Source organism: Notamacropus eugenii, chromosome 1 (assembly GCF_028372415.1).
Source record: "Notamacropus eugenii isolate mMacEug1 chromosome 1, mMacEug1.pri_v2, whole genome shotgun sequence".
NCBI lineage: Eukaryota > Metazoa > Chordata > Mammalia > Diprotodontia > Macropodidae > Notamacropus > Notamacropus eugenii.
In genome coordinates, this window is record NC_092872.1 from 305,330,819 (window position 1) to 305,348,598 (window position 17,780).

A 17,780-nucleotide genomic window follows, 5' to 3' on the forward strand; every position below is an offset into this window, starting at 1 on the left:
CTCCTCCCAGTGCATGCCTCTTTCTCACCCCTTAATTTAATTTATTGACATCATCCCACCATGGTTAACTCATAGCCATGCCCTTTGTCTATGTATACTCCTTCTAACTGCTCAAATAATGATAAAGTTCTTAGAAGTTACAAGTATTATCTTTCCATATAGAAATGTAAACAGTTTAACCTTTTAAAATTCTTTACAATTTTTTTCATGTTGATCTTTTTATTCTTCCCTTGAGTCTTGTATTTGAAAGTCACATTTTGTATTCAGCTCTGGCCTTTTCATCAGGAATGCTTGAAAGTCCTCTATTTCACTAAATATACATTTTATTCCCCTGAAGTATTAAACTCAGTTTTGTTGGGTAAGTTTTTCTTGGTTATAATCCTAACTCCTTAACTTTTTGTAATATCATATCCCAAACTCTCTAATCCTTTAATGTAGAAGCTGTTAAATATTATGTGATCCCGACTGTGGTTGCATGATATTTGAATTGTTTCTCTGACTGCTTGAGTATTTTATTCTTGATGTAAGCTCTTGGATTTGGCTACAATATTGGCTATAGTATTCCTGGAAGTTTTCATTTTGGGTTCTCTTTTAGGAGGTGATCGATGGATTCTTTCAATTTCTATTTTATTCTCTGATATAGGACATCAGGGTAGTTTTGCTTAATAATTTCTTGAAATATCATGTCTAAGCTCTTTGTTCTTAAATTATCTCTCCTCAATCTACTTTTCAGATCAGTTGTTTTTCCAGTGAGACATTTCACATTTTCTTCTATTTTTTCATTCGATTTTGTTATTTTCTTGCTGTTTCATGCAATCATTAGCTTTCATTTGCCCAATTATAATTTTTAAGGAATTCTTTTCTTCAGTGAGTTTTTGTACCTCTTTTTTCATTTGGTTAATTGTATTTTTAAAGGAATTCTTTTCTTCAGTTGATTTGTGCCTCTTTTAGCATTTGACCAATTGTGTTTTTTAAGATATTATTTTCTTTAGCATTTTTTTGTGTGCCTGCTTTACCAAGCTGTTGATTCTCTTTTCATAATTTTCTTACATCACTCTCATTTCTATTCACAAAATTTTCCTCTACCTTTCTTATATGATTTTAAAATCCTTTTTGAGCTCTTCCAGGAATTCTTTTTGGGCTTGTGTTCAGTTTTTCTGTGAGGTTTTGCATGTAGCTGTTTTGAATTTGTTTTCTTCTGAGTTTGTGCCTTGATTTTCCCTGTCACCATAGTAACTTTCTTTGGTCAAATTCCTTTTTTGTAGTTTGCTCATTTTGCCAGTCTTTTTCTTGACTTGTTAAAGTTGGGTTCTTGTTGCAGGGGAGGAAGAAAGGTTATACTCCTAGGCTTCAGGTTTTTTGTGCTACTTGATTTCAGAGCTAGTTCTAGAAGTCTATAAGTTTTCAGTTTTTCCAAGGAGGTATGATCTGAGACAAGGTGTAGTCACTGTTCTCCTGGACTATCCTCTAGTCTGCAAGCCACCACAAGCACTCTTCTCTGCCCCAGAACTGTGACCAGGATCCTGCTCCCCTGAGGCTACAAATGTTTTTGCTCCTGATGGCCCTGGAAATGCTGTCCTGTGACCAAAAGTACTAGTGCTCCTTTCTGCCTTGGACCTCAGACCAGGTACCCTCCTCCCTTGTGAGCAACTGCAAACATTCTTTTTGGCCCTGAAGATGCCACTTAGAGCTATGTATGGACAATACAACAAGGTCCTATACCCAGTGCCAGCAAAAAATGCCCTGTAATCTCTTTCTGTCCAGTTGTCTGAACCCTTTTAATCTGTGAACTGAGAATTCCTGAACCTACTGCTGATGAAGATGCAGCCACCTTCAGTGCTACTGGCACACTGAATACTGCCCTGGTGAGATAGACCTTTCCTGCTGATGTCTTAAGTGGTCTTGAGCCAGAAAATTGTTTTACTCAGACCTTTTGTTGGTTCTGCCACGGAAGAATTTTATTTGTTATTTTAAAATTTTTGGAGGGGAATATGGCAAAATTAAAGTTCCACCATCTTTTATTCTGCCTTTTTGAGCCACACAAGACACCCCTATGTAACATGTGGAAGGCAGTCTTTTCTATATGGTAACAACTTTTAGTGACTATCATGCTATTAAGGTGAAGCAAAATATAAATCAAAGAGATGTATTTTTGCCAAAGGTGTTTTCCAGTGTCATGGAAGCTATCTAGCATAGTCTCTAACAGGTGGCAGGGTCTTATGGATGTCATGGTGTATGGATGATCTTGTGATGATTGTAGAATATGCAGAATATGGCAATGTTTCCATAGCTATTCAAAAAGTTGAGTTTAATTATCTATGCAAAAACCCCAAGGGAATGAAGAATTTCTATTGTCTAGACTGCAATATGGAGTTGGAAAGACAGCCCCTAAATGTATCAGTATGCATATCTTATATATATATATACAGTGAGTTGGATTCATAGTTAGAGGAGAATAGGCTAGCTTGCTTTTGGGAAATTGCACAGTGCTTTTTTTTTTTAATGACCTCAAGCTTCTCCCCTGAGATAAAGACTCATCTTTTAAAAATTATATAAATAATATATATATATTTTTTCAGTCAGTAAAAATCTACCTTATTTTCTCCCCCAAACAAACCTCCCTGCCTAAAAATGAGAATTAAAAAACAACACCCTGTTGCAAACATGGTCAAACAAAACATATTTCTGCATTGAAGGTCCATCTTTTTAACAATAATATTCTCCTAGTGGTGCTGGATGTCTGTGTGGTATGAAAGCCAACAATTTCCAAAGACTTAAAATTGAGTGTTACCTGAAGAATATGAGGTGCATGGTGGTTGGGAGAAGGCTATACATTGTTACTAGTGAAGAATTGCATAAAAAAAGCATTGTAAACATTGTTGTCCAAGAGATAATAACTGTAAAAAGATGTGGACTGGTCATGTGACAAGAATGAGGGATAGTCCACAAGCTCCGCCAATATCCATTCATTGTCAAGATATTAAGGAGGCCTCCACCATTTTTGGTGCAGCACATGTTGAGGATTACTGAAAGGTCATGAACCAGAGATGTGAAGAAGGACAGAATAGTTTAAAAAGGTACCCACATTTATAAGATCACAGATCCATTAAAATAACAAAATATCAATGTTGACAAGTTTCAATTCATACAATGATATTTCCATTAGTTGGTTGTTGGACAATATTGTTGTTGTGGTTTGTCCTTCCTTCTCGAAGAGGACCATGCTATCAGGGAGATGATGATATGACTTGCAGTTGACTTTGATTTGAGTGAAGAAGGGTCGTGTAAGGTCACCAGCCTCACTTTCTCCTCCTGAGCCATCTGGGTCTAGCGGCCAGATATTCATCAGGGTGACTGGAGATGGCCCAGGATGCAATAGTGCTAGGCCTGAATCAGGAAGACCCATCTTCCTGAGTTCAAATCTAGCCTCAAACATTTACTAGTGGGAGGTAAGTGCTATTACTATGCATATTTGACAAATGAGGAAACTGAGGCAAATAGAATTTAATTAAGGCTAGGTTGCACCGTGGAGAGAGTATTGGACCTGGATTCAGGAAGACCTGATTTCAGATCCAGCCTTAGACATTTACAAGTTGTGTGACCCTGGAAAAGTCACTTAGCATCCATTTGCCTCAGTTTTATTAACCAGTAAAATTTGAATAGCAACAGCACCTACCTCTCAAAGATTTGTGGAATAAAATGAGATAACTTTTGTAAAGTCCAGGGCCTGGCACTTAGTAGGTACTTAATACATCTTCATTTCCTTCCTTTTATATCCATTCCAATGCCCTTTCCTTTGTACTATCATGCCTCAAATAGATCAATTTAAATGATTAATTATTACTCTGACTTTTCATGTCTATATTTCATGAAAGAAACATACCACGTTTTCTAAACTTTTACTTTAGTTTCTGAGTAAACCTCTTTTTGCAAACTGGGGAGAAGAGGCATAAGACCTAGGATTTGAATAATCTCATATTTAGAGTATCCATAACAAGATAATGTTTATGAAAAGTCTGAAAACTGCCTTTTCCACTATTTAACCATTATCCCTGTGGAATTAGAAGTAGTCCATATTGTACTCAGGGACCGTTTTTCATTTTTCTTTGTTTAATGTGTTGTTATAGCCAAAGAATTCACCATCTAACGGTCAACTTGCTGGTGAATGACCCCTACGTGCTTAGCTAGTTGGGCCTTGGATAGTAAACTGAGTTTCTTTGACTCTGTCTTTTGAAAATACAAATGCAAAAATATTGATTTCAAAATAACTCTTGTTAGGTACAAGTCTTATGTCACCTATGTGTTAAGAAAACCCAGGAGACTAAGATTATTGCTTCATATAACAGTGTTTAAAGGAATTCCTTTTTTTGTGGTGACACCATGTGTGTATACATCAGTATAGTCGTATTAAAAAAAAAATTCAAGGCTTATACCTATTGCTTAAATCTAAGGAACCAGTGTACTTCTCAGCATTGTTTTATGTGTATTCTAAATTCCTCTCTCCTGCTTGGCATTTTATATACCTGAATTGGAAGAGTGGAATGTTCTGGAAAATGGAACCTTGAAATGTGATTTCACTAGAAATACACCAAAATCTTTTTTTTAACCTTGATGACTTAAAGGTGCAGGTTATTTGTGATTTGTTTGTGGATCTCTCAACTCCCGAAAATTTTTTACTGAGAGTATAGTTTGGTTTGAAGAAAGGATTCTGTTGACTCTTTAATAAGTGTTCAATACAATAAAAATGGATGCTTAGTGTGGATATTTTCATAATTAACTTTTGGTCAATTTTTACTGCCATCATATTCTCCTGCTACACTTAGTATTTAGATAAAGAATAAAGATTTAGATCTTTGCTGATAAAACTCTTACTCATCTGATGTTCATAATGCCTAGATTATTTGTTTTAATACGTCATTACATCATTAGCCTAGAATTTCTTGGCTGTTAATATTATGAATTTGGTTAAAACAGCAAGTATAATTATAGAGTACATTCCCAGGAGTACTTTTCCCATCAAGATGAGCTCTGGTCCAATCTTTACTAGATTACTGAGTCTGATTTCTCAGCTTCACAATGTAGAGGAAAGTAGATAACTTGTAAGAGCCCAAAGGATGTTTACAGTTTCAAAAAATAGATCTGTAAGAGAGAGTCTAACTAAAGTCGGTGGCACAGCAGATAGAGCATCAGTTCTGAAGTTAGGAAGATTAATCTTTCTGACTTCAAATCTGTCTTCAGACACTTACTGTTTGACCCTGAGATTGTCACTTAGCCCTGAATACCTGAGTTCTTTGTCCGTAAAATGAACTGGAGAAGAAAATGACAAGCCACTCCAGTATGTTTGCCAAGAAAATCCCAGATGGACTCACAAAAAATCAGATATGATGGACCAACAGTAAACTGTACATACCCTTTGATCCAGTGATACTACTACTAAGCCTATACCTCAAATGGATAAAATAAAGAGGAAAAAAAAAACCCTCATCTGTACAAGAAAAAGCCGTGCTTTTGTAGCGGCAAAGACCTGGAAACTTAGGGGTGAACCTGAATCAGGGAATGGTTGAACAAATAATGGTATATAAATGTAATGAAGTGATATTGTGTTGTAAGAAACGATGAAAAGGAAGGAGAAACCTGGGAAGACTTATATGAACTGATGCAGAGTAAAATGAGCAGAACCAGGTGAACAATTACACAACTACAACATTGTAAAGGGAAACAACCCCGAAAGACTGAACTCTGATTTAATGTAATGACCAGTTGCCATTCCATATGCCCTTATCTATTGGGTAAGAACAAGCAAAAGGGGTGTCACCTCTTTTTTCATCAGGATTTTGAGGGGTTTCGAAAGCTGTAAACAAGCACAAAGCTGGGAAGGCATCCTCAAAAATTCTGGGGCCAGAAAATCCCTCAAGAATCTCCCAGTTGCATTGTTTGGGGGAGGGAGGAGGGGACGAAGAGGATGAAAGGAGGAGAGAGAATGCGAAACTGGAGACATAGATCCCTCACTGGGCTTGCCGAGTGAGGTGTCTGGCCGCTCTTGCTCCTTCGTGGGGTCAGCCCGCTGTGCCCCACGGCTGCTTCCTCCAGCAGCTGCCACCCGGGGGAATTGCGGCGGCTGCGGCCGCGCTTGGAAGCCAGGACGGAGAGGGCAGAGCAGTACTAGGAGGGAACGCTGCCCGGCTCTTGGCAGCGGCCGAGGACCGGGGAAGGAGAGCTCGCGCTCGCACAGACCCGGGCGGCCTTCAGGCTCCCTGAGAGCCCAGCGCTGCGCAAAGCCCTGTGCCGGGCTAAGCCATGGCTACTGACAGTAAGTCTCCCGACAATGCAGAATTGGGATGAGGGGACTGATTTGGGTAGGCGGGCGTCGTTGAGATGCCAAATCCTTCCACTGATCCCTTCCCCCATTTGCCTCCAGCTCCCCGCATCTGCCTCTCTGCCCCCGGGAGTTTGGGAAACAAGCGAGAGATGTGCTACCTCCCTGGCAACCAGTGCTTGGCACTGCATATATATACATCACCGAGGCTGCTCTGGCCCAGATGCATCTGAGTGTGGGAATGTGCTCTGTCCTTTGGGATGTGTGTGTGTGTGTGTGTGTGTGTGTGTGTGTGTGTGTGTGTGTGTGTGTGTATGTGTGTGTGTGTGTTGGGGGGTGGGGGATGATACTTGGAAACCGTGTTTGATGCTTTCCACGGTGAATTGAAAGTGGCTGTATAGCGCTGGACAGATACCCTGGTTGGTCAGGTTGAGAACCTATAGTTCCTCTGAATGGCAGATCCCCAGGACGCCCTCCTATCTTCCCACGTATCAGTTAGACTCCTGTTGTCTTTTCCGGTTTGAGGTTTGTCTTGGCCACAGAGAGTTCTTGTTTGGGTTCCTTGTATATATCTTTTAATAAAGTTAATAAGAAAATAAAATAAATAACGATAAGATATTTAATAAAAGTATTGACACCTTTGAGCCTTGCTTTGTGCACAAGCCCGAACCCTAAATATTTTCCCCAAAGCCAGGATCTTGTTGGCTAGGAAATGATTAGTAGTGAATTACATGTGGTAAGTAGAAACAATGCTGAATGGAGGAGGGCAAGGTCATTGTGCTGGCAAAGACATTGTTGGCACTTAGCATCATTGGTTACTTTCAGAGCTTTTGAAAATATAATCACATTTATGAAAGCCCATTAAGTCAAAAGCATACAGAAAGTATACAAGAAACATTTATTAAGGAGCCACTGTGTGCAGAACACCTAGCTACATGTAGGGCATATATGAAGACGTGATAGATGTGGTTCCTTACTTTAAAGGTGCTTATACTTCATGAGGGGATAAAATACCAGTTCATATGTTTTAATATGCAATTTACATAAATGAGGACCAAGAGTCCGTATTTATATTTATGTACATAAATAGAGACAAAGCAAGTTTCTTCTGTGTAGGTCCTTAAAGGATGGTTCTTATTCCTTTGGAGGCTCAAGGAAGAGGGGACTCAAGGAAGGCTTTTTGGAGGAGGTGGCTACTCCTCTGTGACATGAAGACCTGACTGGCTCAAAGAAACCCATGTCCTGTGGTGTGAACTGGGGTATTAAGTATAGACAAGAGCTGTAGTTTCTAGGAGTAGACTTAGGGAACTCTGGGTATGTTCAGCTGTTGGAACAAGTCATCCTATAGGAGAATTCATGTGCCCTCTAGACTTACTCAAGATATTCTGTTTTAATTAAAATTTTCAATTTTATTACAAATTTGGTAAACTTCAAAAGATGTGAACATGTCAATTTACAAAGAAAAACAAAAAATAGGATTGTGTATGAAGCTATGAACTTCTGTTATGTATGGATATCCCCTCACTAGGTATAGTTTGTGGGTTATTTTTTTTTAACATAACTGAAATTTAACATGGCAGCTCAAACCCTGCCCTGCTTTTCCATGTTCCCTTTTGAACTTCTTACTGTTCTCTGTTTATTTTAAATGGCTCACATATACTATTTTCTTTTTTTCTTTCTCTTTTGTATTCCTAAATGTCATTTTATTTTCACTCCAACTCTGGAAGGCAGGTACTATAATTATCCCTGTTTTACAGATGAGGAAATTGAGATAGCTTCTAAGTTTCTGAGGTTGAATTTGAACTTGTTTTCCTGGCTCCAGGTTTAGTCCTTTATATACTGGGCCATCTATTAGCTGCCTCTACTAGTGATGATCTGCAGCATTTTTTTCACATGATTGTTGATAGATTTCATTTCTTCATTTGAGAAGTGACTTTTCATATCTCTTGACCATTTATCTATTGGAGAATGGCTCTTGTTCTTATATTTTAAATCAATCCTCTATGCTTCTTGAATAGCACACATTTATTAGAGAATGTTGCTATACATATATTAAAATGTTTATTTTCTCCTTTTAACTAGATTAATTTTATTTGCAAGGAAATTTTTCAAGGTTATTTGATCAAAATTGCCTATTGATTAACTCTTCTAGTTTTTAAACAGTATGGATGGTTTTGAAGATTACTACTTTGTAACAGTTTCAGATGGAGGCCTTCTTCCTCTTTTCCTTTTCCCTTTTAAATTATTTCCTTTGGGATTCTTGATGTTTTATCCCTCTGCAAAATTTTATAAAAATAATACACACACTGATGAAGGTATGAAAAGGAAATATAGACAAGGCTTGGGAAACAATACTCTATAGAAGACTACACCTTTAAAATCATGCAATAGACAAAAGTAGGCAGAGACTGCTGTGATTATTGTTCGTTGGCTATAGAAAGAATTGATTTAGGTAGATCAAGATGCCATCTTAAAGGCTCTCCTGCAAGCTGGCTTCTGAGCCTATGTCAAAATCATTTAAGACTCTTGGAAAGATGTAAAAAAAAGTACAGGAAGGGGAAAATGGCCTCTAGTTATAAAAGCATTTATAGTAGCTCCTTTTTAAAAAAAATGTACTTCATTTATTTATTTATTTATTTTTAGTTTTCCCTTTTACTAGATTTTGAGTTCCAAAATTTTCCCCCTTCTCAACCATACCTCCCTCCCCAAAACAGCCTCCAATCTGATATGGGATATACATGTATGATCACATTAAGCATATTCCACATTGGTAATGTTTTGAAGGAGGAATCAGAACAAAAGACAAAACCATGAGAAAGAAAAAATGAAAAAAGAAAGAGAAAGTAGTCTGCTTCCATCTGCATTCAGACTCCATAGTTCTTTCTCTGGATGTGGCTAGCATTTTCCATCATGAGTCTTTTGGAATTGTCTTAGATCATTATTGCAGCTCTTTTTGTGGTAGCAAAGAACTAAACACTAAAGTGGTGCCTATCAATTAGGACAGGGATCAGTAAATCATGGTTCAAGGGAAAAATCTGGCCCATTGCCTACTTTTGTAGAGCCTGAGAAATAATAATGATTTTTACATTTTAAAATACAATTAAAATTTTAAGAAAAGTAAAAACTATTCTTAGTTTATGGGCTGTACAAAAGCATGTGGCAAGACTAACTGTGTGACATTGGGCAAATAACACAAATTGCCTCCAAAGAAAATCCCCAAGCCCAAAATAGGTGACAGGCCAAATTTGGCCTTCTGACTGTATTTTGCTGACCCTTGAAGTAGAGAATGGCTGATCAAATTATGGAATAAGAATTTAATGGAATACTATTTACGCTCTAAGAAATGACGAGTGAGATGGCTTCAGAGAAACTTGTATAAGAAGACTTGTATAAATTGATGCAAATTGAAATGGTGAGTTCTTCTCAGTACCTCTTATTTTGGGGAGGGTCCTAGGCTAGTCAAACTTGCAGCTTCTGACCTTCTAGACTTGAACACTATGATCCCAAGTGGGTAACTTCATCTGCTTCCTTTCCCTTTCTAGCTCCCTCTTATGTGTTGTCTTTTCTCATTAGAATGTTTGCTCCTTTAGGGAAAGAATTATCTTTTTACTTATATTTGTATCTTCAATGCTTAGTGCAGTTATTAATTAATTAATAAATGCTTGCTTTGCCTTAACTTTAAAAAAAATTAAATTTAGAACATTTAAAAAAATATCATATAAGGCACATACTTTAAAATGATCCTGTGATTGTTAATGTTAATCAAAGTATACATCAGGTTTACTCAAGCCATTATCACAGAGCATGTACAGAATCCACATGTGAGAGAGATTCCCCAAAGATGATGAGGTCCTACAGTTCCCATTTTCATTAGGAAATCTGCTGATTTCCTAAAGTCTAAGAATATTGTAAAGCCTCCTAAGTGAGATCTATAACCATTCCAAAGGATGCAGCTTTATTATCTGCCCAAGAAAAAAACAAGTATAGATAAAGAATTTCTAAAGCATAACAAACTCTACTTCCCTCAGTTTAATTCTGAGAATGTTTATATTTCAAACATGTTTTTTGTAAACAACATATTGTTGAATGCTATTTGATAATTCAATCTGCTTCCATTTTTCTTTTTATGGATGAGTTTATCCCATCTCACTTTATGGTTAAGATTAGTTGTATATTTCCTTCCATCATACCTCTTATATTTTTCGCTGTTTTTCCTCTCACCCTCCCCCCTCCTTTGCAAAGAAGAACGTAAAGAAAGAGAAGAAATCTGCCAGCACTAGTAATCTATCATTGAACTGTTCTTTATCTCTTCTTTTGTCCTTCCTTTCTTCATCCAGATCTCAGTCTCTGGTTCTTATGCTTTATCTCTTCTTAGTTCCTCTTTATAATCAACTCTCTGAATTGAAAGTTTGATTTTGTTATAACTGTTTATTCCTTGGCTACCTTCCTTATAATATTGTCTCCTTTCATTGTCCTCTCATATTTCCTTGTTTTTCTGTTGAATTTAATGTATTTCTATATCAAATTCTCTCTCCTTTTTTCTGTGTCCCCCTAATTTATTCAGTTCAAAGAAGATTAAGGTCATCAGAATGCCACCTCCTTCAACCTGTCCTCCATATTTGTATTATCTTCTTTTCATGAACCTCAATTATAAGAAAAATAAATTCCTCTTGTTTCTTCCTCATTTTCTCCTTTATAGTATTTTCCCCCTTGCTTTTCATTCCTGTCTTAAAATCAGCAAAAAGAGCAAAATCACACCTGTTCACTGTGTTTGCCTTGTTTAAGTCCCTTTGTGACTTTTGAAGACATTAGAATCTTGAAAGGACACTTACTTTTCTCCCTTTATTAGAATATATGTTCATCATGGTTTAGCCCCTTCCAATCATCCAAATGCATTACTTTTCTAGATTTCTTTTGCCTCCTGTATATGTCATTTACTCAGTTTTGGTCTTCAGCAGGAATGTTTGAAAGTTCTTGATTCTATCAATAATCCATTTTTTTTTTCCTCTGGAGGATTTGAATAATTTCCATGCAATTTGTTACTTGAGTAAGATTATATTTTCCCCAAATTTTTCCTCCTGAATTCTAATTTCATTTGTTGTTATTGTTGTTGGTCATTCATTCTCAAAGAAGACCCATGACATCTTTATAATTAAAAAAAAAAGCCTACCTGTCATTTCTTCTAGCCACTTTTGCAATTATTGTGCCCAAACCATTACTTTCACAGAAGTTCTATTTGTTGTTCTGAGAATCATAGCAGCACAGATTTAGGGCTACAAAGTACCTCAGAGGGCATGTAGTGTAATCCCTTCATTTTACAGATGAGGAACTGCTGCTGAGAGAGTTGGTCAGTCAACTAGCATTTGACTTACCCAAGGTCACATAAATACAGGTCTATCTGACTCCAACCTCAGCATTCTATTCATTTTGCGTGCTTGGGATTTCTTTAGTTTTTCCACTGTAGAATCCACCTGGTGTTGGTACTTTTCTCCTTTGAGAATGGATACTTTTTCTAGAATTCTGAATTCTTCCATTTGCTAAGATTACTTATCAGGATCACTACATACTGTCTTGTGCTCAAGGATAACATAGTCACAAACTGTGACTCGGGGTGCTCTCGGGAATCATATATTTTTATTAATGATACGCGCTTATATCCACCATTGCCACAGATGGAAGGGGAGAGAATTCTAAGGAAGAGAAAGTATTGGATATGTTCTCAAAAAGTTGAAAGAAAGGGAAAAGGTGGAGTCATTTCTACTTTTTAAAAATAGACCACTGAGTAGAGAGGGACAGGAATAGTTCTTTCTAACTCAGATACCAGTTGTTTTCATGCAACCCCAATCAGTATTGTTTCCTTCTAAAGCACCAAACCAGGATGCATGTCCAGTGCCACAAGAAATATTCCTTTGTCCATGACCAGTAATGTCATCAAATGCATTGGAGGATTGAATTGGTTGGGAGTTCCCTTGTCAACCTTCTGCCATATGTACTTAAAATATTTTGATGGCAACTTATGTTACCAAAGAAAATACAACATTGGCAAGATTATATTTATATATTCTATACTATGTTATTTAAGACCAAGTTCAAGGGTAGAATTGAGTTTGTAGAGAATTTCTTTATCACTTGCAAGAATTATCTTCTCACTTGAGATATTTGACAGTTTCTGACATTTTTATTGAGATGAAAAAAATGAAAGAAAACGCAGGAGAAAAGGGATCAGTAAGTAAATGGAAAGGATGACAATTATCTCTATTGTAATGTTTCTTGAAGTGTTTGAACTCCCTGTGTTCCCTGGAAACAAGTACTAATAATTTTTTGCTTTTAATAAGTCTTTTTCCTTTCTCTTCCTTTTGTAACATTTTTGTAATAGCTTAGTTTTTGGATATTTATTTTCAAAGTCTCTTCTGTCTGTTTATCTTAATTTTAAAATTTTAAAGTTGATAAATACCACCAAATATGAAGATTTTTCACATAAAAGAACCAAAAAATAGAATTGAATATGAAACAATAAGTCTTTATTGTAGCTCGTATTTAAAAATAAATAATAATCTAAACACATCTTAGATTTAAAGTCTCCAGGCTCTACTGTCTTCTATTAGAGATAGTACTAACTCTTGGTTTTATATATTTACCATGTTAAGGAATGGTCTTCTTATTTCTGTTATTTTTTTTCCAGTGGCTATGTCAACATAAAGTATTTATATAATTTATGGTGCTTAGAATCATACTGTAGTTTCCTTGCTTATCTCTTTTCATTAATATCAATTCTTATTACTAGATATGTGATCCTAAGCAAATTACTTAACCCCTGTCTTCCTCTGTTCTCTTGTGTGTAAAATGAGATTAATAAAATGAATTCATATTTTTAAAGTACTTTATAAATCTTAGATCTCTCTATAAATCCTAACTATCATTGTTAATTGTTATTTTGTGGTTGCCAGGTCTGACATCCCGATTGCTATCCCTGCTTTTTAAAAATAGTCTGTAGCAAAATACATTTTGTTCCAGCCTCTCATTTTAATTTTGTGTCTTTATATTTTAAACATGTTTCTTGTAAACAACATGTCCAGGAGACATCCTGAACCAAATATGTCCAAAACTGAACTCATTATCTCTTTTCCCTTAAAGCTACTCCCAATCCTCTTCCAGATAATGGTTCATAACCTAGCTGTCATCCTTGAATTCTCCCTATCTCTACTCCCTGCCCCCACCTTATCTAATCTACTGCCAAAACCTATGGATTTCACCTTTGCCACATCTCTACAATATGCTCTCTTCTTTCCTCTGACACTGACAATATCCTAGTGTACTCCCTCCTTGTCTCATGCTTAGTAGTTTCTCCCCACTCCAAGCCATCCTCCACTCAGCTAATGCAGTGATTTTCTTAAAGTGAAGATGCAACCATGTCATTCCCATACTCAATAAACTCCAGTACCTCCCTATCACCTCTAGGATTAAATGCAAAATCCTCTGTTTAGTGTTCAAATGCCTGCATATCCTGCTCCACATCTCACACCTTCACCTTTCCAGTCTTCTTATACTTTACTTACACTTTTACATCCAGTGACATTGGCCTCCTTGCTTTTATTTAATGAAGAAGACACTCCATCTCACAGCTCTGGGCATTTTCTCTGGCTATTCTCCCTTTCTGGAATGCTTTCCCTCTTCCTCTCTGCCTTTTGGCTTCCTTCAACTCCCAAGAAAAATCCCATTTTCTACAGGAAGCTTTCCCTAACCCTCTTAATTCTGGTGCCTTCCTCTATTATGTTCCTTTTATCCTGAGATAGCTTGTTTATATATGTTTATTTGCATGTTGTCCCCCCCATTAGATTGTGAGTTCCTTGAGAGCAGGGACTGTCCTTTGCCTCTTTTTGTATCCGCAGTGCATAGCACAATGCCTGACATGTGGTAGAAGCTTAACAACTGCTTCTTGAATGACTGATTGATTCCTGAGCTTTGTACTTCCTGTTGGGTGAGCTAGAATGGTGTTTCTACTCCCTTTCCCTCTGCCTTTCTATTACTCACATTTCTCTGTTGGAATTTGGGCAAGACCATGCAAATTACTGAAGACTTCTCAAGAAACTGCTGGAAACTCCCACGAGGAAGGAAAGAGCGGGACAGGTTACCTTCAGCGAGATGGAGTGATTTAACCAAATGAAAACTTGAAAGGCTCATTTCTTTGTAACCTAGAGGGTGACTTTTTATCATCTCACATTACATCTTGGCATGTATTTTCATGTGCTAATCCTTCCTGATGGGAAGAGAGAATTTGGGGAAGTGCCAGTCCTGTCTAATCAAAAGGAATATTCTTCTGGTACTCAAAAAATCTTATTCATCATTGACTAACATTGTGATATCAAAGACATTCTTTAACCTCTTTGTTTCCACATATGTAAGATACATACATATGCATATGTATATTGGTTGGTTTCTGACTTTTGTTCTTGAAAAGGGACAAAATGAAATCAATATGTTGGGGTCAAGGTACGGTCTGTCTGACCTTGACTGATAAGACTAACATAAACTCAGAAGTGTCTACCACAAGTTAAGCACACGTAGTCTATGTGAGCATTTGGGGTGGAGATCTCTCTCTCTCTCTCCCTCCCTCTCTCTTTTTTTCTCTCTCTCTCTCTGAACAGCACTAGTTATACTACAGAAAGATCAGAGGACCATAGATTTGGAGCTAGAAAGGAATTTCAAATCTATCAAGTCTTACTCTTTCACTTTACAGATGAAGAAACTGAGGCATAGAGAGGTTAAGTCATTTGTCTAGGGTTACACAAATGATAAATGTCTGAAATAGGATTTAAAGTCAGATCTTTCTGACTACAAGGTCAACATACTATCCACTACATGGAGAAATCATGCTGCCAATCCAAACTGATAGCCTTTATTAAATGTCTATTGTATGAACTGTACCAAGCCTTCCCAACTGGGTAAAAGATGACAAAACAAAACATTCTTTGTCCCCAAGAAGTTTATTTCTAATGGAATATATTCCTAGAGACTTTGAAAGGCCCTCTTTTGTTGTCATTATTTGTCCTTCCTTCTTGAAGAGGAAAGTCAGAAAGGTGATGTCTTGACTTGCAAGTGAATTGGATTTAAGTGAGGCAGGGCTGTACAAAGTCACCAACCTCACTCTATCCTCTAGAACCATCTGGGTCCAAGATGTTTTATGGAGGAAAGGAAAGAAATAAGCAGATGTTAGACCTAGAATGAATAAACAAGTCCTGAGGAAAAGGATGTTGTTCTGGTGAATAGACTATTTTGGGGTGAGATTTTTAAGTCCATAGAGGCAACAGGTCCAGAGATTAGGTACAAGAATATTATGGAAATTTGAGAACAAAAGTATGGGAAGAACTGTACAAAGCAAGATTTAGAAAATAACATGACTGTATATTCTAAATGCATGTTTTATCCCATAAATTAAAAATAAAATACAAAAGAGATACAAGATAAATTTTTTGAAGGGAAGGTTCTATTAGCTAGAGAGAGTAGGAAAGGCTTCTTGTTACTAGGCTTGAGCTGAATTATACAGGACACCAGGGATTCCAAATTACAGGTACTAGGGGCACCCAGTGAGAAGATTCAAAGATGGCAAATAGAACGTTGAGTATGAGGAATAGCAGGAAGGCCTTTTGAGTTAGACTGATGAGGACGTGAAGGGAAATACTGGCTAAGAAGGCTGGACAGTGAGGTTGGGGTCTGGGCTGTGAAAGCTTTAAGTGCCAGAGAGAAGACAATGATATAGAAACTTATGAAAAAAGAAGCAATGAATGGGGAAATTGCTCCAAAGGGAAGATTGTTTCCAATAGGAATGGTTCTCAAAAAATTGATAAAAACATTGAAAATGAAGGTGGAAAATCACTAAGGGAGACAGGTTTCAGTGTGTCGTCTAGCTCTTCAGGGAACTCACAAATATCATAGATTTTAGAGTTGGAAGGCAATTTAGAGGTCATCTAGAATTAACCCCTGCATATGAGAAGCTGAGGACCAGAGAGGTTGTGAGTTGACAAAGGTTACAACGGTAGTAAGTAGACTGTGAATCTAGTATCCTTTCAACTACTTTCTTACAGTTTCATTTTGTGGAGATAAAAATGGAATACTAAATTATAATTTCCTAAAGAGGTTTCAGCTTTCTATGTGGTTTATGAGTCATTGATTCAATCCTTTCAGGAACTATCTCTATCATTCTAGGTAAATGTTAATGCTGAGGTAGTCTGGGCCCCTCTAGCACTCCCACACATGAAACCAAAGAAAATGTAAAATGGCAAAGGGTTGGTTATATGCAGATGAGACAGCCATTGGAGATAGTCTTTGATTTGAACTTTGATGCTGCCAGCTGTCCAGTGTCCACAGGTAAAGATGGACTCAAGTAGGGGTGTGATGGAGTCAGCTCATACTGGCTCAAGATCTGATTTTTAAAATAGCAAAGTGAAAATTTCTACTACAAAAATCAGCAAACACTAAAAGTCAGGACTTGACTTATTGTTTTGTTGATTGTTTAGACTTAAGAAAGAAATTTTCTCTCTCCACTACCTACTCAAGCAGATTGCTAAAATTTACCAAGGGAGACTTGGACTTAAGTCTTATTTTCTTGGAGGTTTGTCAGAAAATCATTCCTCCATTATAATCAGTCATGGATCATTTCAATGAAGAACCAAATTTCTTGGTCCTCTAACTCAACATTCTATCTCACATCTCTGGGCATTTGCATAGACTCAGGTCCTGTCTCTTAAACAAATCCATTAATTAAATCCCACCAGTTGTTAGAGATCCAGTATTCTCCCCCTCCTCAAACTATTTTGTATTGACGTGTCTTGTTCATGTATAAAATGCTTTTCCCTCAGTTCTTTCTTCTCTTTCCCCCCTAAGATCCTTGAAACAGATACTGTTTGAATCCTCTTTTGTATTGGACGGTCATTTCTAGGGATTTCTGACTTTCAGATTGAGTTATTTTTACTTCAACCAACCCCAGATAGCATTGTGATACAGAGATGTACCTGTAACCCAAAGAAGTCCTGAACAGAAGATTCATTAATAACATATACAAAATGAGTAGAATTTGCTCATGTGTTTAAACTTGGGTGTACTTTTGTGTGTTGTAATTTTACTTGTGCATGGTCATATATGGATCATAGAATTTATAGTTGAAAGAAACCTTACAAATCACCTGGTCCTACTGTTACTTTATGAGTTCACTGAGTTTCAAAGAGAAGTGACTTGGCCATGGTGACATGACAAGTAGGTGGCAGAGGTAGATCATCTGATTCCAAATCTTGCATGCTTTCTATTCTATCATCTTAAATATACAATATTTGCTCTAGGCAAGCATGGATCCACCAAGTTATCTCTGAGAGAGTCTCTCATCTCACTGAGGATTCAAATTTTCATTTATTGCTGTCATCCTGATGGACATCTCCCTGTCCTAGAGATCTAAGGGTTTAATGCTGTTTTA

At 37.0% G+C, this 17,780-nt stretch overlaps 1 protein-coding gene across 1 annotated transcript in view; it reads left to right on the forward strand.

Moving 5' to 3' along the window:
- The first annotated feature begins 6,004 nt into the window (after window positions 1-6,004).
- SYT16 (synaptotagmin 16) overlaps window positions 6,005-17,780 on the forward strand; it is a 320,395-nt gene continuing 308,619 nt past the window's right edge. The window contains exon 1 of the mRNA XM_072629411.1: window positions 6,005-6,310. Within this exon, the coding sequence (XP_072485512.1) occupies window positions 6,298-6,310 (13 nt within the window). The 5' untranslated portion in view covers window positions 6,005-6,297. The remainder of the gene's footprint in view (window positions 6,311-17,780) is intronic.